The sequence below is a fragment of the Triturus cristatus genome, chromosome 8 (genome assembly GCF_964204655.1).
Source record: "Triturus cristatus chromosome 8, aTriCri1.1, whole genome shotgun sequence".
Taxonomy (NCBI): Eukaryota; Metazoa; Chordata; class Amphibia; order Caudata; family Salamandridae; genus Triturus; species Triturus cristatus.
This window is the reverse complement of record NC_140591.1, coordinates 1661670350-1661696884: the sequence shown is the minus strand read 5'-3', so window position 1 is coordinate 1661696884 and position 26535 is coordinate 1661670350. Positions and strand designations below refer to the sequence as shown.

General features: G+C 46.2%; 1 protein-coding gene across 1 annotated transcript in view; it reads right to left on the bottom strand.

Annotated features, from left to right (window-relative positions):
* Positions 1–26535, bottom strand: part of LCMT2 (leucine carboxyl methyltransferase 2) — a 115577-nt gene that overhangs the window by 6544 nt on the left and 82498 nt on the right. The window contains exons 8-11 of the mRNA XM_085623589.1: positions 10430–10517; positions 9031–9282; positions 8385–8606; positions 933–1030 (exon numbers count right to left, since the gene is read on the bottom strand). Of these exons, the coding sequence (XP_085479715.1) occupies positions 933–1030; positions 8385–8606; positions 9031–9282; positions 10430–10517 (660 nt within the window). The remainder of the gene's footprint in view (positions 1–932; positions 1031–8384; positions 8607–9030; positions 9283–10429; positions 10518–26535) is intronic.

Sequence of the window (26535 nt, the reverse complement as noted above, 5' to 3'; positions counted from 1 at the left end):
TATGTTTACTGAGCTTTTCTGCACTGACAAGTGAATATTACAGATGTTAGACCACTGTTTAAGGGCCTCATTCAGCAACCAGTGGTGATTCCTGACCCTTTGAGACCAACTGAGCCCTTTGAAGCCCAGTTTGTATAATGATGCTGAGATTTCTGCAGTAAACAGACTTTCTCTTCCTGTAATTACCCGTTTGCTCTTGTTCTGTTGCTTCTATTTGGTTGAACATTAAGTAGTGTCCTTGTGGTTGCTTCAAGCACCTCTTTCGTGAATGTGAATTCACTGTATTTTGTTTGCTTTAATATTATCAGTTATGTTTCCCTTATACTGGTTCATCCTTTTATTTCATATTAATTGTGACTACATTGCCAATGTCTGTAGGCCTCACTATGTTGACAGATGAGAGTTCATGTCATTGCAGTAGGCATGGTAGGGGTGGGGCGAGTTGCATAGCTTCGGACCTGCAGGCAAGCACAGGGTCACACAGCACAGGCAGTGACCTTTCTGTAGGCTACGTGACTTCCATCCTGGCCATCTGCGAGCCCCCTTTAGAGGAGATTCCCAGCGCCAACGTTTGTACTGCTTGGTGTGCTATTTTGCCAACTGTATCTATTGCGCGTATACATTTGTAATTGTGTGTGCAGTATTTAGCCTTGAGGGCATTAAGTCGCCCTTTCTTTTTTAAAGAAGCAGTAACTGGACAATGATAACTGAGGGTCTTTAAAGGGGTTACTGAGTTCCCCACATTAATAGCAGGGGCAATGGTATTAAACAGGCTCCGTAAAGCAATGGTACAAAACGACAAGTGTGAGTGTGAGCACCGGCCCTGCGAGGACAGGCGAAGCCTGATGGGGGGGCGCAAGAATGTCTAGCAGCAGGGAATGAAGATCCAGACTTGGGGGGCTGCTCCTGGGGTTCATCACACACACACCCACCTTCTGCCAGCTCAGCGTCTTCGAGTGCAGGAAATGCCAATCCTCGAGCGCGGCATCCACGACAGCGCGGCCTCCATATACGAATAGAAAGATGTCCCCTGAAACACCAAAAACAAGAAGTCTCTAACTCGGGCCAACCTGAAAGAGACAGCACTGTCATCTGTCATCTAACATCAGTGCATGCAGGGACAACCAGACTGAGCATAGGGCGAAGGCGTGAGATCAACACTCCATGCGTGACAAGTCTATCCACAGTCATCGACATCTAACATCAGTGCACGCAGGGACAACCAGACTGAGCATGGGACGAAGGCGTGAGACCAACACTCCGTGACAAGTCTATCTGCTGTCGTCGACTCACCCTGCGTGAAAAACTGCTCTGTTGCCAGGATTGTACACGTCTTAACGCACTGAGAATGAACAGTCACAGCGCTGTATAAAATGTACAAATTTGTTATTGGATATTAAGCGTTTCCAGGTGCATGGAGTTGCAGAGCACTATACGGAGAAGATTTTTTTTTTTTATTTATTTCAAAAGTGTTTTATTTATTTTTATGTAAAAACATGAACCTTTCTGTTACAAGGTTAGCCAATCGCAGTTTATAGAACAGTGCCCTGAAGCACTATGACACATTTGCTTAGCTAACCCCAGAGGTGGGATCTAAACGAAACAGCATTAGAGAAATCGAAAGACGGTGGGACAGGGTAGGCGATGGTGGGAACGTGCATTCAAGACTATACTAAACCGAATACTGCAGAGTTTTACCTACAAGACACACTTTACATTACACAATTCCACAATTTTGACAGAACCACGCAATGGTTGTGAGACAAAACCAGGATCGGGGTTCAAGTCTTTGCATTCCGGAGTCAACAACGTAAACCACTTCTGATCAAACACGTTGTTTCCCCTGACAACAGATGTGGGAGCAATGTGAGACTGCAGGTCTTGCCCTGGATATAAAGGACCGGACTTTAGTTCATAAGCCACACAGTTGCTTTGAACCAGCCTGGACTGTATTTGTTATGTTGACGAGTTAGTAAAGTAGCCGGTTACTCCATTCGGTTGCCCCCGCACTAGGATTCCCGCCCACAGTAGTCCACAGGTTTGGACTGGGATAAAAAATCTGCCCGGGCACACTAAAAAAAGTGGCCCACATTTGCGTATTGCCTTTCCACAAAACACTGCTTCAGCGAAGTTGTATGAAAAGAAAGGGAGTGGGGGCATGTTTTATTAACTTTAAAAAAAATGCACAGATTAGTTCACACTGCTGAGCCACACATGAAAGCAAGTGAGACCACTCCTGCTCAGGCCCCCTGCCCCCGCTCAATCAGCATACATTAATGGGCCGACCCAGCGAGAGAAAGGGAGTGATACCACGGCCCATCTGTCTCTAGAAGACCACTCAGGCAGCCACTGGGCCGCTGACGGCATCCTAACAACACAGACAACCCCCAGCCTGCACAAAAAAGCAGCCCACAGCTAGAACTCGGATACCAGCCCTTCGGCCATTTCCCGAGTGCCCGTATTACCAATCCGACCCTGGTGCTCCAATGCACACTGCTTGGCCTATTTAAGATGGTCTAAAAAGCCAGTCTTAGGTTTCTTCCAAAAGGCCACTTCTGAGTGTTCCTGTCTCAAATTGGCTGGTCCACAGTTTAGCAGACAGAAAACTGAATGAGCGACCTCCCATCCGTGCTCTTTCTACTCTGGGGATCACCGGGAGTGTTGCTCGCGCACACCTCAGACATCTGCTCGGATGATATGGCTTAATCAGGCTATAGAGATATCGGGGGGTTTTTCAGGTTCTTTTGGCAAAAGCGTAATGCTTTCAAATAAACCGTTTTTCTAATTGGAAGCCAATAGAGATTAAACAAGGGCTGAACCCGTCAAAGAGTATTTGGGAATGTTCAGCAGTGTCCTAGCTTAGCTAATTGTACTCTGTGAAGCATTCGTAAACTGCCTTGTGTGGCCCTGAGATGCAGTATTTTACAATAGTCCCGTCAGGGAATCAGGAGGGCTTGGACTACTGTCTTCCTGGCCGTATCAGGGAGCAGACCCAGGATCTTGCGTAGCATTTTTAAAATGCTAAAGCAGACCCGGCATGACTGGCTATCTGGCTCTCAAAAGAAAGTGTGTTGTCAGACTAGATGCTGAGGTTCTTAACTTTCGGATTAGGAAATGGGGTTGGCCCCAAAGCATCTGGCCACCAAGCAGTGGACCAGATTGAGGGTTGTTTTCCCCTAAAAATTATTTTCAGCATTCAGCTTAAGGCAGCTGCAGTCAATCCATTCTGCTGCCTCCAGCAGACATCAACTGAAACTGTCTCAAGATGTCCCTTCATCCTGCGGCAAGGTGATGATTAGCTGTGTATCATCAGCGTATGACACAATTTTATGCCATAATGCTCAATTACGTCAGACAGAGGGCGCATATATAAATTAAACAATGTCGGGCTGAGAGCTGAGCCTTGCAGAAATCCCTGCGGCAGTGAGAAGACCTCAGATGTACACAGCTGTTGGGTCACCTGACAGTGCCCAGCTTAAAAGAAAGACACAAATACAATATAAAATTCACCAAATAAGGTACATACCTGAGATGTATCTCATTCACGTTTTCTCTAATTTTAAGAGAGACACATTGAAAAGTAACAAAATAATGTACTATCCAATAGTGATAACAATATTATAGCTAGTCTGCATCTATTGAAACTGTATAATTCAATTTTATTTGCATGCCAATAAAGCTTAAATACACACAATAAAAAAATAGTACTATGCATGCATAACTGATGGTAGCAGCTTACAAACTTAAACCAGCTAACGGTAGTTTAAGAAGTGGGGCAAGTTATTGACTCCTTGGATGTCACTGAAATTTGAAAAGCAAAATAAAGTGCATTAGCATTTGTAACAAAAGGCTGGAACTTCGACTGATAGACCGTGTGGGTTAAACCAGTCCCTTGCAAAACATAATTTGTAATGGTCAAAGCGTAAAATGGTCATAGAGTCTGTTCGTTTACAATACATACCCTACGTAAGACTCCATATGCTTGAAGTTATTAATATGTAGTGAGATCTAACAGAAGGTTTACATTTCTGTGCAAAGTCCTTACTTAATTGTTTATAGTGTAAAAAAGCTTTCGGAATCCACGATTTATCTATATTGGTGCGTATCCAGGGAGTAATGAAACGTTCTGGCCTTCCCAGTGTCTGACAAAGCTCTCTGATGTATTTGATCCATAGAAAGTCCTAATAAAAAGACATTTTCAAATAGTCCTTAATTATGTCTCTAGTGAGGCTAGTTGAAGACTTAATCCAGGTTGACACCCATAGCACCAAAGGCGATAGTTTAATTGTGTCCTTCAGGTAGCCGAGACCAAGCTCTGTTTGGCAGGAACAATAGCGGGAATTATGTGGAAAACCTAATAGCTCCTCACAAAACTTGTTCTCTTCTCTCTGGACATTAGATAGAGTGCTGAATTACATTTTTATGGACACGTATCAACTGGACGCTTGATTACGTTGACCTGATGCCCACAACTGTTTGTCTGCCATTTTGAGAATTTATTTTCTGCCATAAAGTATAGAGTATGTACAAAGAAGGAGGGGGAGCCCCTATAAGCCTCTAGAGCCTGGGCTACACCACAAATCATGTGAAAAAAGAGAATATCTCTAGCAGGAAGGATAAACAGAATTAAACAAGAGACCCACTTTTTAGGTCGAGCCTGGGCTGCACATGCTTCTCTGCGAGTCATGCTGCATTCAAGTATGAACTTGAAGCTCCGCCCACTTTCCGCCCATATTTTTCATTGGCTTGTGTCACTGTCCTTAGTAAATGCTGGCCCTTTTACTTCGGTTGTTACGCTGTATGTCTTATTTAGTCTGTAAGCACTATTTTCTTTAAAGAGTTTCTCCTACTTCAGAAGTAACATGCTTTCCTGAAACATTCAGCACGCCATGTGCGCTTTCACTTTCCAAGTAGCCCGGGAGAATGGCGGCCACTTCTTTGAAATGAAAAAAGTCTCGCATTTACAAGAAGATTAAACTCTCGTAAAAGCGAGACCTGTTGCATTGCAAATGCCTGTTTTTACTGAGAAGGCCCTTAAAGCATTGAAGAATCATTTGGTGGGGGGGGGGAATAGTAAGATTTCTGCTGTTTCTTTAGGGCGTTTTTATAGACCTTCAGAGCCCAATTGCATCTTGCCAAGTGCCCAGTGTTGTTCTCCTCTCAATGCCAGCCCCTCTTTAGGGAGGGTGATTACAGCAAACCCAAATTTATCATGTGGAACCCTCACTCAAAACCGCTATCTTCTTTCAACCCATGCTCTTGCTATGCTGAGGACGTAACGGTTATGTCCTCGGCTGTGGCCCTGGTGTGCCAAGGACACAACCATTGCATCCTCTGCACATCATCCAAAAATCCCTCTGCTGTGAACAGCAGAGGGATTTCCTATTTTAGTTTTCCACATTGGTAAGAGCTTCCTCAACCTCCTGATGCCTTTTTTTTCTTCAATGTAATATCGATCAAGCACTGATTTCAGTTTCACTGCTTCGGTGCTCGCGGTGCTATCTCAGCCCCTGCGCACTGAAACACATGGGAGAGGTATTGTTGGAAAGGGGACAATCTCCCCTTTCAAATGGTACCCTTTCCTAGTGGATCTCTGCTTGGGGGTGGCTGCAGGAGGGCGATCACCAAGCAGGGATCTACCACTAGACATCAGGGAGGGGGGAGCAGACCCTTGGGTAAGGGCCTTGCTACCCCCCAACTTTTTGGGGCATATTCAGTCTGTCTGCCCCCCTCCTCAGATTTTGTTTATGGAAATTTAGGGCTGGGGGCTGCCCTGAATGGGCATTGTAATAGGCACAGTCTTTCTGAGACCCCTGGGGGGGCGGATGGGGGCAATAGCCCGGATCATCCCTAGGGTAAGCCCACTAAGCACCAGGAAGTATGCTTTTAGCCAGAGTAGGGGTGGGGGCTGGTCAGAATTAACATTGGCAGAAGTGCCTCCACCACACTCAAAAAGAAATGGACAATCTTTCTGCCACCCATAGGGGCATATGGGGGCAATAGCCTCCGATCCGTCACCCCCGGGGAAGGCAGAAAATAATTTTTTTAGCTAAATGAGGTTTGCAGGGGATTCTGGGTAAGAAAATGATGGTGGATCCACGCAAGCCATACTTTGACTGCCCCAGGTGTCTAGTTTTCAGAAATGTCCGAGTTTGGTAGGTTTGCCAAGGTGGCTGCCGAGCCAGGACCAAAAACGCCGGTGACACCCTTGCAAAACCAGGTCGTTTTGTGATCGATACTTTGGATGCCTCCTCAATACGTTTTGGGACCTTCCCTGTTGTGGGCACTTGGCCCACCCACACACGTAAGGTAGATTTTTTTTAACAGGAGACCTGGGGGGGAACGCTGGGTGGTAGGAAATTTGTGCTGGTGCTGTGATTCCACAACTTTCCTACACAGAAATGGGAGTAAAACGTTGGGGGATCCACGCAGCCATACCTCCCTGGACTCCCCCAGTGTCTAGTTTCCAGCAATAACTGGGTTTTGTAGGTTTCCCTACATGGCCCTGAGCCAGGGACCAAAAACATTGGTTACCCCCTTGCAAAAGCAGGTCATTTTGTGATAGGTAATTTTGATGTCTCCACAATACCCTTTGAGCCGTTTCCTGTCGGAGGCACTAGGCCTATCGTCACAAGTGAGGAACCATTTTTATTGGGAGACTTGGGGAAATGCTGGATGAGTATAAGTTTGCGACTTCCCGTAGATTTCAGAACTTCCCATCACGTAAATGTATTGTTTTTATGTACAAAGTTTGGGGTTTGCAAGGGATTTTGGGTAACACCGTGGTGAGAACCACATAAGTCACGACATCCTGGATTCCACTGGGTGTCGAGTTTTCAAAAATGTACACGTTTGCTAGGTTTCTCTAGGTGCCCTGAGCTAGGGCCCAAAATACACAGCTAGGCAGGTTGCAAAAAAGGGTCAGTTTTCAGTGGAAAAATGTGATGTGTCCACGTTACGTTTTTGGCCGGTTCCTGTTGCTGGCACACGCCTACCCATGCAAGTGAGGTAACATTATCATTGGAAGACTTGGGGGAATGCTGGGTGGGTGGAAGTTTGTGGGTTCCCTCTGATTCCAGAGCTTTCCATCACAGAAATGTGTGGAAAATGTGTTTTTTAGACTCATTTTGAGGATTGCAAGGGATTCTAGGTAACAGACCCTGGTGAGAGCCACACAAGTCAACCCTTCCTGGATTACTGGGTGTCTACTTTTCAAACATGTACAGGTTCGCTCGGTTTCCCTAGGTGCCCGCTGAGCTAGAGCCCAAAATCCAAAGCTAGGCACATTGCAAAAAATAAAAAAGGTCAGTTTTCAGTGGAAAATTATGATGTGTCCATGTGAGGTACCATTTTTATCAGGAGACTTAGGGGGAAACAGAATAGTAGAACAAATGTTATTAAATTGGTCACCCATGCACTCATCAGCAGCAGATTTGACTACTGCAAGGCACTCTCCTCTGGCATCACCCAGAAACTCTAAAAGAAACTGGAAAATATCCAGAACACTTTTAGCCAGACTTAGTATGACCACCCCACGCAACATCACCGGCCACCTGAGAGACCGCCACTGGCTACCCATCAACAAAAGAATGACATTTAAGCTCTTCATGCATCCTAAAAATCCCCACACACCGCTGGACCTGCATACCTCAACCACCGTCTCTCCTGCTACACTCCCACCAGAAATCTCTGCTCTGCCCAACTGGCCCTGGTCACCATCCCACGTATCTGCAACACACCACTGCTGGAGGAAGATCGCTCTCCTACCTCGCTGCCCTACCTCACCCCAAATCAGTGCCTTGAGACACTCATGTGTGAGCAGTCACACTTTATAAGCACCCTGATTGATTGATTGGTATTGAATTCCAGGTTTGATAGTAAAATAAATTAAGCCAAAATATCTGTGACTGATAAAATGCTAGGATTTGTAAAAGTAAATCTTTAAATAAAAGAAGAATGGGTTGTGGTTATTACATAAAGAAACCAAAAACACTTTGTGGCAGTCTGTCTTGTACATCTTTGGTGACCAGGCAAAATAGGAAGCGGTAAAGGGCAATGAACCAGGAAAATCAAGCTAAAGAAAAAAGGTATGGAGATTTAGGGAGTTAAGCTGGAGGAGAGACAGAGTAAGTGAAAGAAGGATGAGATGGTAAAAAAATAAAGATAGGTAAGTAAGCATTTAAAGGAGATAGACTCAGAGAAGAAACTGAAGCATGAGTGAGCTTCTAATTAAAAGTCAACAAGTAAGTATTTCAAGATGAATGACATGTACCTGATTGGAACTGGCAAATTCACAAAGGGCGGAACAGGATTCAACGCATGTTTTAAGTCTACATCACATGAATCCTACAGTAAGACCAGATGTTACCCTGAGGGAGACTCACCACGGAAGACCACCTCTGTAGCAGAGTGACGCCAACGGGGTGGAGGTTCTTCTTCAGGACTGGTTGTTAGTACATCCACCCGGCAAGTGTTGGGTTCCGCTGACTCGTCCCATGCCAAACGCAATATCTCGGAGCATGGATGTAAAGGAGACAGCCGCCCCCCCAGCACCAGACAACACTTGAAATCTGGAAGCCACGTCATGGTGTGGAACAGACGAGCATCTAAAGATGCAAAACAGGAAAAACTGATCACAAACACACAGTAGAGGGCCTCCATAATTATTACCATCTTTAAAGCACGATGATTGCCGGACCTGGTTAGAGCGCTACAAATTCCTCAAAATGATATAAAATAAGGAATTCCATTTTTCATATTTTTTCATCACAGTCCAATAAAGTCTGAAAACCAGCAGGTAATCACGTTTCTTCTTTACACTTGAATGAAAAGAGCAGTTGTTCTGCATTTCAGCAATGACTTACAGGCCCTCTGTAAACAACCTGAGCTACTCAGCAAAGCCCTTGTTATTCCAAGCCCTTCTACCTGCAAGCCCTTCCCTTAGTAACTTACAGCACCTTGCAAAGGCAAAGACTTAGGTGGTGGTTAATGGAAACCGTAGTGCAGGCACTAGCATCTTGTTCTAATTACCCCATTGGTCCTCGCTGGCAAGCACGCAGTCGGTCACCCAATCATGACCACGTCTGATGAGGATATGAATGCCCCGCAGACGTTCATGGCGTCCATTCTTCTCCCCGAAGCCTCCTGTGCTGATGACCATGCCTGGTCCGATGAGAGCCGACTGGTGGCCAAACCTCCGGGGTCCAGTGTGTGGTTGGGCCATAGGGCACTCTCTTGCCGGGATGGAATTGCAGATCTCAGGGAAGTCAGCAACTGTGAAACCTTAAAGCAAAAAGAGACCCATTAGCGCTTAAACCTGTGAGTAGTGTGAGCATTGTCCTAGAGGTAGCGCCAGAAGGGCAGTCAGTGACATAGGAGAATTAATACATCCTGGAATACTCACACCTGGGCACACAGCACAGACCTGAGCAAGGAAACCTGCTGCTAAGATTCACAAACCTCACAATCTACTTCTGTCACCAGCAGGGTACCCCTGGCAGGAGCAAGTGACAGGAAGGTTTTTTAATGCATTTATCAAAATTATGTCTTTGGAGGGAAAGGGAGTTTGGAATATTCACCCATAAGAACAAGAACAACAAGAGCATGGCTCAAGTACTAATATCGCAAATGGACACCTATTCATCCTTACACAGTAAAGGACAGACGCATAAGTTAAAAGCTACCCACACGTCTCACATGCAAGTTAGGCAAGGTACCGAAGTAAAAGAGCAGGGGTTGGATGGACATTTGCAGGGGAGACGTGAGAATCAATACGTACATCAGCGGTGGAAGTGAAAACATCTATACCCCAGAAGAAGACATACTGCCACCCTCAGTCACCACTCATGGAAGGGAGACCAGAAGATCTCATCTGCAGAGTCTCTTATGACAGAGAGACCGTGGAACTCATCGGCAGAGCAGTACATGACATGAAGAGCAGGACATCTAGCTGAAGGGCCTCTCTTGGCAGGAAGAACACAACATCTCATCTGCAGAGCCAGCAATGGCAAAGAGACCAGGACATCTCACCTGCAGAGCCTCACATAGCAGGGAGACCAGGACAACTCTATGGTAGAGTCGCACATAGTGGAGAGACCAGGACATCTCACCTGCTGTGCCTCACATAGCAGGGAGACCAGGACATCTCACCTGCAGAGCCTCCCACTGCAGGGAGACCAGGACATCTCGCCTACAGAGCCTCACACAGAAGGGAGACCAGGATATCCCAACTGCAGAGCCTCACACAGCAGGGAGACCAGTACATCTCACCTGCAGAGCCTCACACAGCAGGGAGACCAGGACATCTCTCGGGTAGAGTTGGTCATAGGAGAGAGACCACGACATCTCACCTGCAGAGCGTCACCTGGTGATTTCAACATCTCTTGCCTACAGTGCTTTATGATCAAGGGCCAGCACAGAAACTGCTCACCTGCAGAGTTGGGTGAAGATAGAATCTGAGCCAGACCGCCCTTTGACGCCGTCAGTATGATGTAATGAGAGCACTTCAGGTGCCACTCCTAAAACAAAATAATAAGACCAGGTAAATGAATTGGGACAAAAGAGAGTGAGCAACCAGTCCTTTACTAACGCCCCACGACACATGGCCTTATTGGTCTTACGAGATAGAACTCTCCACTCACACAGACAGAAGACGTGCCAGAGTACCGAACAGGAGCCTGGTGATCCCACAAGATGCCGAAGGTACACGTACAATAAAAAAAATTCTAGCAATTGCTTCAAGAATTTTTCAATTCTATTAAGGACACGGAGGCGAGGATTATGCTTCTCTTTCTTTACTGAAACATTTACAGCGGCCAATCAACATTACAAAAACTTTAAATTAAATTTCCCACGAGTTCATAGTTCCACCAATCACAGTCCATCCGTCCATATAAAGACCCCTGTTAACTATCGTCCTTGCTCTTGCTGTGCTGCAGCAGCAACGCAAAACTAGTGTTCCTTTTTTTATGCCTCTGACAGCTGGGACACAGAGCTCCCCTCAGTACATGGACTCTTCCGGTGTCCAAGACAGAGGCGGGAGATGGTCATAAAGTTTATTAAAAGAGTAAGCTCACAGTGCCATCCGTATAAACAGGGTACAAGTCGGGGGTACTCGCAGGTAGGCGCCGTATACTTACTATTATTACATGATGGACGCCACACCCCCCTGGTAAGAAGTTGGGCTCCTGTGAAGTAAGCTGAATTTGTCCCCTGGGACGCATTCAGCTGCGTCTGCGCTGTTGACTGCTTTCCGCCGACCAACAACGTGCAGGCAGTGGAGGGACTTTTTATTTTCCCCTCAAACTAGGCCCAAGACAAAGGACTGATTTAAAGGCCATCAGCCCACCTTTTGTGCAAGTACAGTCCTGTCTGGGAGCTTTCTACAGCCTCACTCCTAGGTGCCAGACCAGTGGAGGGTTGGTCCACGATGTGTACGTGCTTTACGATGCGTAGAGTGCTTTATAACATCTTATGTCATTAATGGGATATTGTCAATGAAAGCTTTTAACTATCTGCTATGTACTCTTCGTGATGTTTCATTGGATGCATTGCTGGTTTTATTTTAGTTAATGGACAGCACTGATTGATCGGTAACTTTGGGACCGACTGGATTAAGTGATCTTTGGACTATTAAAGGATACTTGTAGTAAGTTTTGGAATTCTTCCCATTTGGATAAATTATACCATTTCAAGACACCATTTATTTCTAGTAAGTGTATTTTGAAAGCAGGGATAGTTTTTCCGCTTCCTTATATTGATTGGGCAGTTGATAAGTGTTGATTCATTTATATTGTAGTTGGTGCCCATATGTAATTTGGATGAGGACTATTGAATAATCTTGGATACAACGCTGGAACTGTTTTCGGAATTTAATTTTAATGGTTATATGGGCACGAATTGGTATTATTATTTATTATTTTTTATTTCCTATTTTTTATTGGAGATGGTTTTGATTAAAATTAGACACACATGGTTTTGCATTAATCAGTTATTTATGGCAAATGGGGTCGAATTTTCAAAAAACATTCTCCCCACTGGAGGTGTCTTAGTCTGTCTTCCCTTTATCTTTCTTTTGTTATGGTGAAGGAAGCTCAATGGTAATCTGTGACACTGTGAGAGACATATATATATATATATATATATATATATATATTCATTCACTGAAAAAACCATAGGTTTCACACACGTTATAGTTAGGAATTAGCATTTAAAAAACCTTGCAAATTCAGTGAAAAAAACATAGGTTTCACACATGTTATAGTTAGCTGGACATTTTACTGATAAAAAACCAATGAAATTCCCCCGTTATAGTTAGTGCAGGCAACTATAACTCACGCGACCGCAATCCTTTCCTGATGCTAATACTGTATTTAGACACTTATTTGCCCATGTCTTCTTCGATTAAATTTTAGCTATACATATATTACAAATATTTTTTTTTCATAAAGACACATATGTCATCAGCAGAGGATTGCGGTCGCGTGAGTTATAGTTGCCTGCACTAACTATAACGGGGGAATTTCATTGGTTTTTTATCAGTAAAATGTCCAGCTAACTAAAACATGTGTGAAACCTATGGTTTTTTCACTGAATTTGCAAGGTTTTTTAAATGCTAATTCCTAACTATAACGTGTGTGAAACCTATGTTTTTTTCAGTGAATTTGTACGTTTTTTAAAATGCTAAGTTACTTTACGCCATTCGTGGCGTGCGCGCCCACTTAACGGAGTTCGTTCCGTACGCGCACCGCGTGCCCACGTTACGCTTGATGGGCCATGTACGCACGATGCGCTTCGCGCACCGTGCGCACATGGAGGACATATGATGCGCTTCGTTGTGAAAGGTAATATTTTAATTTTTCACATGTGTACTATGCCATGCACAAATGGTGTCTTCGGGCACCATTTGCACATGGGGTGGGGAGAGTATGGATATTTTTTTTTGGGAAATAATTTTTACCGTACGCGTACGGTAAGCGTAATCGGCGAAATTATCGAAAAAATTAAAATTCCGTTTTTGGCCTTGGGGGATCTTTGGGGACTCCCTCAACATGGCTAGGTGCTTAGGAGATGTCTAAACAGCCCCTTTACATGATTTTGGCATTTGTTTTTTAACCCCCTCTCAGAGTGCGAGAGAGAAAATGGCGGCCGCCACTTCCTGGTTTCGACCGATTCGAATGTTTACTAAGATCTAACAGCCAATCAGATTCGCGCTCGCGCACGGCACCGTACGCGTACGGTAAGCTTACCGTAAGCGCACCGTAAGCTGCCACAGATATATATATTGATTTAAATGCTATTTTCTCAGGAACTACTGAACAGATTTACACCAGACCTACAAAAGGCACTTCCTTGACCTGAGGACTACCTCTCTGCCAAATTTCAAGTAACTCTGTTCAGCCGTTCGGGCTGTAGCTGTGTCTAAAGGTCCTATGGAAAAATGCATGGGAAAAACGCGTTTTGGGACCCCCCTTTTTTCTCAGCCCCCGCTTGACGAATCCCCCCCGAGACTTTCAGGGTAGGAGCGGAGCCCCACCTATTTTGAAAATTTCGCGAGGATTCGTCGACCGGCGCCAAAGTTATTCCAAATAGAATGTTGCGGTTTTCCTATGGAAACAGGGTCCTAACTATAACTACCTACTGGCGACCGCCAGTAGGTAATATATATATATATATATATACACACATTTGTTTAGTCATTCTTCTTTGCACAGAATCTGGATGCTCTTTCGAAATTGTTTTTGTCCTGATGATGACCGTACATTGATAAAGTGGTTGAAACGCCGTCAACGCATTTGTGGCCTGTGAATTAATTGAGGACACAGTATTTGTTGTTATGTTGTTCCTTGTTTTTGTGAAGTATTTTTGTCTGCCACTGCTTTTGGTCTGTAAATATTTATTCATTTTACCAACGCACTGTATAGAGCATCAGTGCCTTTTTCTTTGTCTCTTTTAAAAAAAAAACATTCATTATAATACATTTGTAATTTTGATAATTATATATATAAGGTTCTTGTTTGCTTTCTGTTTCTTCTTTCTTCTTCTCTTTTCTTTCCTAGTTTAACTTCTGTGATGGTCACTAATACGCGATTTGTTTATTGAGTGTAATTTGTAGGAGTTCTTGAACTACTGTTTGGACTAAATAGACCAGTGGAAGGGACACAAAAGCACACAGCTGATCACTTAACAAGCATTTAAAAGAAGCTACAATTTGGAAGCAAGCTTTTGATGTTGTTCAATTCTCATATAAAACAGCATGCACTGTAAGAATGTCAGCTGCATCAAACTGTGTATCTACAGGAGTATCTTAATCAAATACCAGAGAGAGGAACAGTGTAGGTTAGTTCACTTCCCCTGGGTATGATAGTAAGTATCAATGAGAACTAGCTTACGGATGTTGAAGCTAGAGGTCTGTGTCAGGAAAAATCATTTGTTTTTATTGAAAACCCTCACCCACCAACCTAGTTGGTGGCATGCTTCATCATCGGGGTCCAGCCAAGGTGCCGAATGCACCTTGGGTATGCTACAATGCCTGGTAACAGTGGAGCGTTTTTTTTTGTGATGAGTGTGCAGTGATGAGAAAAGGAGAAAATTAAAAGGCTATCCAATGGGTCCCCTTTTTGTCGCAGAATTTAATGGTGGGCCCTTGGCAGTGTTAAAATCAATAAGGCGGATATGTGGGGGGGTGTAGGTCTGTCTCCTATTTCCTGTTTATAAAGGTCAGGCCTACATGTTTCAGCCAGGCAGCTACGTTGGCTGGCTTTCGTCAGGACCTATGTGCAAGGTGAATACGTGATGGTCAGGTGTAATTTATGTCGCCAGCACAGATGTCGCACTCGCTAAGGTGCAATCCTAATGGGAGGGTGTGTCCTCCGTTAAAATGCTCAAAGCCTGTGAAAAAAAGAAGGGACAGACAAGACAACAAACAGACATTTAGTAGAAAAAAGCTTCTCATATTTGTACTGGAATACTGTGACTTGATGAAACGCCATGTCCGGTCACTTTGAGGAAATTTCCAGTAGTGGAGCTGAATGTGGCGTATGTGAACGGTTGCTCATATAAATGTCGACTTGTACGTGATACTGTGACACTATACGTAGCTTCAAACAAATGGTAAATGATTGGCAAATGTTTACGATGACAATTTCAAAGCGAGCAAGGTGAATCCCGTGAGGGGGCCGGATCTATAGTCACACACTGCGTGTGTGGCAGGAAGGAAAAGAGAAGAGGTGGACACCATTAGAAGGGGAGTTCCCTGTCGGGAATGGTAGGACCTCCGACCGAGGTCGGAACTGCAGACCCCAAGCCCTACTTACTTAGTCAAGATTACTGGCCCCACTTCTCATACCTGCTTCCGCCTGCTTCTGGGATTCCGTCGATGCAGGCTGGTGTGGAGGGGCCGGTTTAAATATCCACCAAGTCCGCCACTGGCGGTCCGCAAATGGTGACGTGCACATCATGCGAGGTGGGGAGTAAGAAACAATACTGAAGACAGACTGGGAATCACACACTGTGTTTGCTATGTGTAATATTACAATAAAGTTTGTGAAGAAATACAAGAAGAACAAAGGAAAACATCGGTAAAGACGTAAATTCCATTACTACCACTTATTAAGTGTGAAAATTCAGTCCACACCCATTGCTCATGTTGGGAATCAGAGATCATGTGGGGATGGGGGTCTGCATTGTTACAGGGCCTATTGTGTTATTTGAGTTGTGTGCACCACTCGCAGGTTGTAGCAGTAAGACAGTGAGGCTTGTGTGTCTAATTGGGTTGTAGTCAGTGTCCAGTTTGGGTATGAGGGAGGAGCAACCCTATGTTTCACAAAACCGGTTGTTTCAAAGTGTAAAGATGTGGTTATTGGTAATGAACCAATTTACACAGTTGTGTTTGTCTATTCGGGTTTGGCATAGACAAATGTTATTATACTCAACCAATCCCCCTACTCGTCCTTTACTGCAGACGTTAGGAGGTGGCAGGAGTATGGGAGATCTTGGTGTCGAATCCGATTAGATGGAGTTATGATCTTCGCTTATACAGGTTAGGGGTCGGGGTATTTAGCGGTTACTTCGAGCATTCCAGGGAATTGTTGCCACTAAGCCCTGATTTCTGAGTAGACAAACGATAAATCCAGCGTTGTTCTTTTGGAATAGGAGGTTGTCATCTCCCATGTTGGTAACTTCAATTTGCTCAATCACGAACCATCTAAGGTCATTGGGTGTATGCCCACTCTGGATGAAGTGGTCCGTCATCCTCGTAGTCCTCCTGCAGCGTATGTTACTGCGGTGTTCCCCAATCCTTATCCTGATTCTTCTAGCGGAGGCCGCAGAGGCACTCTATGAGGCAGATCACGTGTGTCGAATTACAACTGGTGTGCTTCCTGAGATACCAAGTTTTGCCTTCTTCCAATTCAAGTGTCTCAGTAGTGCGGGTGAGGTGGCAGACAGAGCAATTCCGCATGGGTATTGGCCCACTACGTTGGGTAAGCCCCATGTGTTGAGGATGGTATTTTCCCTCGGGTGTGATTTTCTCGGTCGGTTGGACACCAGGCGGTCCTTTAGGCTACCTGCTCATCTGTATAAGAAAAGTGGTTGTTCCCATTTGAGTGTTCCTGTTTCAAGCATTCGCAAGTGCTTCCAGATAATTTTGGCCACTCTGTTAGATCCAGAGTTATACGTGGTCACACATGTGAGGGGAATGGTCTCATTTTCTTTGTGGTTATCTTCTAGTAGGGCCTCCCTGTTTTGGTTTTGCAGTCTCTTTTTGGTGTTGCAGATGATCTTCTCTGGATAAACTCTTTGGTTGAGTTTATTTGCCAGGACGGTAGACTGTCTCTGAAAATCTTCAGTCCTGCTGCCATTCCTCCTGATGCGGAAGAACTGGCCATAGGGTAGATTTTCCATAAGTGGACGGGGGTGAAAGCTTTCAAATTTCAATAATGAGTTTCTGGCCGTGGGCTTGTAGAAAGTGGTGGTCCGAAGGGATCCTTATCTGTCTTCAATTTTGAGATCCAGGAAAGCCAGTGTTCTGGCGTTAGATGTTGACTGATTTTACGGAGTGTGACCTTAAGTCCGTCACCATGGTCATGAACAAAATAAAATCTGGCTCTCCCGCGGACCCTTTCCCTTCAAAACACTTTCCAAAGATGGCTCCTACAGTCCTACCAGGGCTGGTCAGTCTATTTAACAAATCTTTGGCTGAATCTGAGTTTCCTTTGTGCTGGAAGACTGCCAGAATTAGACCAATTCTGAAGAAGCCTTCGGCAGATCCAGAGATACTTCTGAACTACAGGCCAATCTCTCTCTTACCCTATTTCGGGAAAATGTTGGAGTCGTTGGTTAATAAACAGTTGGTGTGCCACCTTGAAAGCCACGGACTCTTGGACCCCTCGCAATCGGGTTTCCGAGCAGCTCACAGCACTGAGACCGCCCTGGTAGAGGTCACTGACAACATCAGATTAGCTCTGGACAAACACCAGTCAGCGATCCTCGTACTGCTCGACCTGTCGGCTGCCTTCGACACCATCTCCCATCGTATCCTAGAACGACGTCTCTGGGAGATTGGTGTCAGGGGGCAGGCCTTGAAATGGTTCATCAGCTACTTGAATGACCGCAAAACTATTGTCCAGATGGGTGACATCACTTCCAGTGAAAGATCTGTAACTATGGGTGTGCCTCAGGGCTGTATTTTGAGCCCTACCCTTTTTAATATCTACATGGCCACCCTAGCTGCTGTGATCAGAACCTATGGCTTCGACGTCCTGTCCTACGCAGATGATACTCAGAGTCTGGTCACACTGGGCTCTGATCCCAACGATACCAAGAAGCGTTTTAAGGACTGCTTGACCCATGTGGACAAATGGATGACATCGAATCATCTTCAGTTAAATGGGACCAAGTCTGAGATCATGCTTTTTGGTAAAGCGTCCAACCACTGGACGCAGGACTGGTGGCCATCCAGGCTTGGCCCATGCCCTCCCCATAAGAAATTAGTCCGGAACCTAGGAGTCCACTTGGACAGCTGTTTGTCCATGAAGGGCCATGTGAATCATATTATTGGTACCTGCTTCGGTGTTATGCGGAGCCTTCGGAAAGTCTTTAAATGGCTCCCCTAGAGGCCCGTAGACCCCTAATACAAGGTCTTATAATTAACAGAATGGACTACGGCAACGCTCTTCTGTTATCTATCAACTCTGACCTCCTTGACAGACTTCAGGTTCTCCAAAACACTGCTGCGAGGCTGGTCCTCGACCGCCCTAATAGATCACCGTCAGCACCCTGTCTTAAAACTCTCCACTGGCTTCCAGTGAGAAAACGCACCTTTTTAAGACCTTGTGTCTCACACACAAACAAATGTATGTCAGGGGTCCTAAATATTGGGTGCAAAAACTACGCTGGTATAAACCACCCGGGGCATTGCGCTCAAGTGACTCTGCTCTGCTCACCCCTCTCAAAATCCACACTGCTAGACAGGGTGGGCGTGCTTTCTCATTTTTGGCTCCTGCTTCTTGGAACAAAATGCCATTCGAACTCCGCAGCACTCCAGACCACAACTGCTTCTGTAAAAGATTGAAGACCTGGCTGTTTGGATAAGAGCCGCGGGTCCATTTCTTCTGCACTCAGCAGACTGCAAGCGCCATGAGACTCGCAAGAGTGATAAGTGCGCGCTATAAATACCCATGACTTGACTTGACTTGGTAAACTTCAGATAGGGGTCCCTCTCATTTAGCCAGTTCATGACGATGGCTAGTGAGGCTCCTTCCCTGTCCAGATCCTCAGGATATCGTTGATGTATTGACACCAGAACCTGATGTTAGCACTGAAGGGGTTGTGGGGGGGCAGTATGTGTGTTGTCTCAAAATGGTACACGTATAATCCTGCCACTCTAGGGGCAAAAGTGCTGCTCCAACTCAAAGTAATTTTCTTTTAGGGCAAGGGTAGCGCACTGTAGGATAAATTCCCTGGGGGTATTGAACTCACATGTTGTCCCTTCTAGTGTTTTTTCTATAACCCGCATATTCTCATCCTGGGAGGGGGGGACTAGTATAGAGACTCTATGTCTAGGCCCACCAGGAGTTGGGTGTGCGGGTCATATTGGATATCCTTGATTAAGTTGAGAAGGTGATTGGTGTCTTGGAGGTAAGTGGTGGACTTCTGTAATAGTGGGTTTAGGTAAAAGTCACAAAACCGTGACAGAGGCTCCAGAAGGGAATTTATGCCTGACACTATCAGGCTTCCCGGTGGTGGTCTGGTGTCCTTGTGGATTTTCGGGACTGTGCAAAAATACGCTGTTCTGGCTTTTTTGGTGCAAAAGTAGTCAGCCTCCTGTTTAGAGATGCAGTTCATGGCTTCTGCGGTTTCCACAATGGGGGTGATGGTGTTCCTGAGTCTCTCAGTGGGGTCCTCTCTAAGTTGTTTGTAGTTCCACTCGTCAGATAGGAGACACCTACATTCATTTGTATAATCTGTTTGTCCTGTATGACTATGCCGCCCCCCCTTATCAGTAGGTTTTATGATGATGCTGTTCAATCAATCAATCAATCAGGGAATTGTAAGCTCGCTACGCACCCTTGAGGGTCTCAAGGCGCTGAGGGGGGACGGGTCAGCAGATCTGTTTAGCTGAAGAGCTAGGTCTTGACGGTCTTCCTGAAGGTGTTCAGGGAGGGGTCGCGTCTGATGTCTGCCGGTAGCTCGTTTCAGGTCTTGGCTGCAATGTGAGAGACGGATCTTCCGCCTGCTCTGGCTCTGTGGATGCGCGGTGTTTCGGCCAGTGCGAGGTTGGAAGATCGGATGTTTCTTTTGGGAACGTGGAAGTTGATTCTGTAGTTGAGGTATTTGGGTCCGTTGCTGTGTAGGCATTTGTAGGCTTGAGTGAGGATTTTGAAAGTGACTCTTTTCTCCACGGGGAGCCAGTGGAGACTTCGTAGGTGTTGGCTGATGTGTTCATGTCGGAGGATGCCGAGGACGAGTCTGGCGGCGGTGTTCGGTATTGTCTGGAGTTTGCGGAGTAGGGACTTGTAGATGCCGGCGTAGAGTGTGTTTCCATAGTCCAGTCTGCTGGTGATGAGTGTGTGGGTGACTGTCTTCCTTGACTCAGGGAGGATCCACTTAAGGTCTTGCGGAGGATGCGGAGGGTGTTGAAGCAGCCGGGGGTGACGGCGTTGACCTGTCGTTTCATGGTGAGTGATGAGTCGAGTACGATGCCGAGGTTCTTGGCGTGGTCTGAGGGGGTAGGTGGGCTTCCGAGGGCAGTCGGCCACCAGGTGCTGTCCCATGCAGAAGGGGTCGTACCGAGGACTAGGATTTCTCGGCATTGAGCTTCAGGCAGCTGTTGGTCATCCACACTGCGATGTGTTGCATTCCTTTCTGGAAGTTGAGTTTGGCAGTGGTGGGGTCCTTGGTGAGGGAGAGGATGAGCTGAGTGTCGTCAGCATAGGATATGATGTTGAGGCCGTGTTGTCAGACGATGGCTGCGAGGGGGGCCATGTAGATGTTGAAGAGGGTAGGGCTCAGTGATGAACCCTGTGGGACTACGCAGGTGATTTTCGTAGGGTCAGAGAGGAAGGGTGGGACTCTGATCCTTTGGCTTCTTCCGGTAAGGAATGATCGGATCCAGTCCAGGGCTGTTCCTTGTATGATTGCGTTGTGTAGTCTGGTGACTACAGTGCAGTGGGAAACGGTGTTGAAGGACGCTGATAGGTCGAGTAAGATGAGGGCTGTGGAGTAGCCTTGGTCCAGGAGGTTGCGGATGTCATCTGTGCGGCGAGTAGGACGGTCTCTGTGCTGTGGTTGCTTCGGAATCCGGATCGGGATGGGTCGAGGACAGTGTGCTCTTCAATTAATCGTGTTAGTTTCCTGTTGATTGTTTTCTCTGCAAATTTGGCTGCGAAGGGGAGGAGCGAAATGGGCCAATAGTTCTTGAGGTCGATGGGGTCAGCTGTGGGCTTCTTGAGCAGGGGGTCTGACTTCTGCGTGCTTCCAGTCGTTTTGAAGGTGGGGTCGATAGTGCGTTGTAGTTTGGGTGCGATGGCGGCCACGGCTCTGTGGTAGATGTGAGGGGGGCAGGGGTCAGTGGGGGGCCCCTGAGTGGATGCTTTTCATGGTCGATGCAGTGTTTTCGGCCGTGATCAGTGTCCAGTTGGAGATGGTGGACTGGCTGGTGTTTCTGGGGGGCTGGGGCCGTCTGTGGTGCCTGGTGGATGGTCGATGAAGTTGTAGAGGTTTTTGACCTTGGAGGTCAAAATAGGTTCCAAGCTTGTCGCAGAGGTTTTGGGATAGAGTGATGTCTGTAGCTTCGCTGCGTGGGTTGGTGCATTCTTGAATGACACTGAAAAATTCCTTGGATTTGGTGGAGTTGGCCAGGATTTTGTTGTGGATGAAGTTTCTCTTGGTGGCTCTGATCTGGTTGTGGTAGTCCGTCATGGTGTTCTTGTAGGTGGTTTTGTTTTTGGTTGTCTTGGTGTTTCTCCAGGCATCTGCAGGTGCATCTGGCTTCTTTGAGAGCGGTGGTGAACCAGTCGGCTTTCCTGGGGCGTTGTCTGTCGGGGTTGCGTAGCGGGCGTGCTCGTCTGCACCGTTGGAGATCCAGGTGTGGAGTTCCCTGGCTGCGTCGTTTGCATCGGGTGCCCAGGTGTGGTTGTCTCTGGTGAGGGTGGAGTTAAGTTGCTCGTCGGTAACCTTGCTCCAATTCCTTCGTGGTGGATGTGGGGCTGGTTTGGGTGCCTTGGGTTTGTTGACGGCGAAGTGTACGCAATGGTGGTCAGTCCATGACGGCTGCGCCGTGTGGCTGAATTGGACGCTATTTCCTGCCGCGAAGATGGGGTTGAGGGTGTGTCCTGCTCTGTGGGTCGGTGTGTTGATGAGTTGTCCAAGTTCGATGCTGGCGAGGTTGTCACGAAGGATAGTGGAGTTGGGGGTCGCTGGGGTTGTCGAGGTGGAAGTTCAGGTCTCCAATGAGTATGTAGTTTGTTGAGGCGATGACGTGGGGTGCGGTGAAGTCTGTGACGGTGGTGGCAAAGGGCGTTCGGGGGCTGAGGGGTCTGTAGACTAGGATTCCTCGGCATGTGGCTTTGGGGGTGGTCTGGCTCTGGAAGTGCAGGTGTTCGGCGGAGGGGGAGGTTTCGCTGGAGGTGGTGAGGCAGAGAGTGCTCTTGTGGGAGATGGTGAGGTGGTTGGGGCGGTCTTTCCTCTGGATCTTATATCCGTCTGAGATGGCGGTGCTGATGTCAGGGGCAGAGGATGCTGTTATTTTGGAGGCTGCGTAGGGCTTCCCAATACTTTTCACATCACTGCACACTCCTCACAAAAAAAAAATAGCTCCACTGTAACCAGGCCTTGAAGCACATCTGAAGTGCACTCGGCACCTTGGGTAGAACCCAATGATGAAGCATGCCACCAACTAGGTTGGTGGGTGAGGGTGTTCAATAAAAACAAATGGTTTTTCCTGACATAGACATCTAGCTTCTACATCCGTAAGCTAATTCTCATTGATACTTACTACCATACACAGGGGAAGTGAACTAGCCTACACTGTTCCTTTCTGTCCCATTTGATTAAGAGTAATAGGCAGCACACAGCTGTGAGAGCTTTTACCACAACCCTAAAACATTCGCCCTATACCATGGTGGAAAATCCCGGACTCACCTTCACTGAGGAAGATATTAACTAAATCCTTGCAGGCCCTCCCATACTGGCAGACTTCAACATATCACATATCTACCGACCTGGCAAATAAACTCAACCAAAGAAGTTATCCAGAGTAGATCATCCGCAACACCAAAAAGAGAGCGTGAAACCAAAACAGGGAGGCTCTACTAGAAGATAATTACAAAGAAAATGAGATCATCCCCCTCACATGTGTGACCACGTATAACTTGGGATCTAACAGAATGGCCATTCTGTTAGATCCCGAAGCACCGACGAATTCTTGAAACAGGAACACTCAAATGGGAACAACCTTGAATATGTAAAGCGCACAGCTACCTCCGAAGTGGTTTCCCGGCGCTGGGGGCCCTCGGGAAGATTAAGCGAGCTATTGCCCAGAGTCACATGGTGCTGGGCTGACCTGCCGCCAGCGCCGGGGATCGAACCGTGAACCCCGTGGTCCAGAGTTAGGCACCCTGGCCGCTGCCCCACATCTTTTCCATACATGAGGTACAGGTGGAAATACAGATGGAACAAAGCATCGGGCCATATTGGATACATAGGCAACAGGTGAAAAGAATCTCAAAAAATATACATAGGGCTGTCAATATTTTCCAGCCCCATATAGTAAACATAGTCCATAGCCACCCAGTGAAAGTCCATGTCCCTGAATCCTGATGGATTTCAGTGGCTATCTTGTTCATCTTAGTAATTGCTTCAAAAATTGAAGGGGCATGGTCAGGGATATAAACACAGCAGCTGCTCCCAATGATGCGGCATGCTCCAACATGGTTGGCCAGGATGACATCGAGGACCAACCTGTTTTGGAGCGCCACAATTCTCGCAATTTGTAGTTCTTCTGTGCTATTTCCAAGTGCCATGGCTGTCTAACTGGTTACAGCCTCTACAACACGTGTCAAGCGCCTTATCTTTCTGCTGATAAACGCCGCACCAACCAAGAATAGTCCCAAATTAAAATCAATGTACTGCTGCAATGAAAGATCAGTTTGATCCACCTCATTGTGATTGTCCTTTTAAATCGACTCTTGGAAATGTAATTATACAGTTTATAGTCTTTGTGGTAGGATGCAGGTGCCAAGAATGCAGGTGCCAAGAACACAGGTGGTAGCAAAAAGGACACAAAGCAGCTACCTGACCAACCAATAGGTCGAAGGTAATAACCTTTACTTCCACAAATGAAATATGTGTTATGTGAGGATAAAAAACTACTGTTGTTTATTCCAGTAATGTTCAAGGTTATAGTACAGTCATTTTTTCCCACAGGGATACTGCCAATACTGCTCACACAAAGGTCCGCTCGAGCCCTAGTAACAGCTATAACAGGAGGTCCATTACCCTTGATTGTTCGAGTGTTAGGGAAAACATAGCGCACAGAGGAATTTCCTCGACGATACTCCATTTCCCATACAGTTCCTTTAGCTTGTGGATCTCCTTCCTCATCAGGGTAACAAGCTCTGCTCAACCGGGCATGCAGTCCACCTACATCAACATAGGTAATATTAGCAACTTCAGAAGCCTACAACAATGCAAGCCAGGCTGAACAGGAGCCATTGTGCGAAAATGGCAGAGGAATGAAAGGCTTCCTCCCTTTTTCTGAGGAGCTGGCATCATCCCACACACCCAACATTTGGTAATCTTCGTAGCATTATGGGTGTGATGCAACATTTGAATGAACATATTGTTGAGATAGGACATTCTGTGCTTCTGCTCGTGATAAGGAAGAGTGAAATGGTGGTGTTCAATGGGGACAGGAATAGTAGCAGTCAGTAGTTTTCGAGCAGGAGCTACTCCCTCTACAGCCCATTTTATTGTAGCGATGATGTCAAAAATGAAAGTGAGTTCAGTAATAAACATACTCTTTCGATCACAAACTCTTGCAGCAGTTTGTCTCTTTTCCTTAGGTATGTTCATCTCGTGTCAGATGACAAAACAGATGGTGCCTTAAGGTCCTGGGCAGACGTTGGTTTCTTCGCTGAGATTGAGACGAGTAGTCACTAAAAGGTTAACTCAGGCTTTCACTACCCAGGACAGTGGCTCAAACAGTCTTTTTCAGCAACGAAGTGTCTTTCTTTCGGGGTCGCCGCTGCTATCGGGATGTACTAGGGATCGTGTGGTCTGGGAAGACTTCATCAGGTCCTTCAGGTGTCGTAGTTTGTCCTTTCTCTGTGTCCAGGATGTCTCGATGATCTTCCAACACAGCTGGGCTCACTAGGTCCTGTAACACCTTCCAGCAAAGTGTTGCGTGCACCCAGTTCTTCCGGTTGGTCACTCGCACTGCAGTTCGGGTAACCAGAAGGACTTGCTCCGGTCCGCGCCACCTCGGTGCTAGGGATCTGGCTCTCTGGAAGGACTTAGTTTGGACAAAGTCCCCAGGCCGTAGATTATGGCCCTCGCCCTGCGACCTGTCTGGAAGTGTCTCCCGAACCGGTTTAAAAATAGAAGACAAACTGTCAGTCAACTGAGACAAATAGTCATTCATCAATACATAGGCTACATCATGTACAGGGCGTGGCTTAGGAATCCCCCAAATACTCATTGGCCTTCCAAAAACCACCTCATACAGTGTGAGGCCAGATCGTGTATGTGGTATCGATCTAATAGATAGCAATGCTAGGAGCAGTGCATCAGGCCATTTCAAAGATGTGGAAGCCTGTATTTTGGCCAATTTTTGTTTTAGGGTAAAATTGTAACGTTCCACTAGCCCTGCTGATTGTTGGTGAAAAGCAGCATGAAACTTCTGTTTAACTCCTAACCCTTTCATGAGGTAATCAACAACTTGCCCAATGAAATGGGGTCCGTTGTCACTCCACGAAACTCGACAAATTCCAAATCTGGGGAAGAACTCCTTTAGGAGCACTTTCGCCGTAGTAAGAGCTGTATTATCTTTGTAGCGTATGCCTCCACCCATTTACTGAAGGCACAAACCACTACCAAGACATACTTTAGGTTGTTACAACGCTCAAACTGTATGTAATCCATTTGCAGGACCTCAAAATGTGCAGCTGGTACTGTAAACACTCCTGCTGGAGTTCGTGTTCCCTTTCCAGGATTATATTAGAGACATATCAGACAAGACTGGACTATCTTTTTAGCTGTGCCGGCAATATCTGGATGATCCCAAACTTACATAAGTTGCTTTGCCATTGAGGATGCTCCAACATGTGCCGGCCCATGTGCCATGTGAATCATAGGATGTAAATAGGCTGTAGGTAACTTCCATTTTGTCATTTCTTTATTCCTCCAACAGCCCTCATCATCCAGTGTTCCCTCCTTAGACCATTGGTCCAATTCATCAGCAGAAGCAGATCGTTTCATGTCCAGCACCTCTTGTCTGGCATCATGCCAACTTCAGCCTGTGACTTAACCACATACATAGAGGTGGTACTTTGCTGCATTGCAGTCTCACAAGCTGTGTAATCTGCAAAGGCATTTCCTTTTCCTATTTTATCAATCACTTTCTTGAGCGCACTACACTTAACAATTGCCACTTTCTTAGGATATGTCAAGGCAGTAAGGAGATTATGTGCTAATTCCCCATGCAGTATTTGTGTCCCATGTAAAGTAAGAAAGCCTCTTTCCTTCCAGAGTTGCCCAAAATCATGAGCCACTCCAAAAGCATAACGACTATCGGTGTAGATATTAACAAGCAGACCTGTACTAAGCTTACATGTTCTTGTCAGTGCTATCAACTCGGCTGCTTGAGCGGACTTCTGTGGGATGCCAGCTGTCTCAACTACTGTCTGAAGTGTTGTAATTGCATAAGGAGCAGACATCGTACCATGAGGCAACTTCAGGCAAGACCCATCAACCCACAATTCCCCATCAACATTAGAAAGAGGTGTATCTTGTAGGTCAAAACGACCCTTTGTTTAT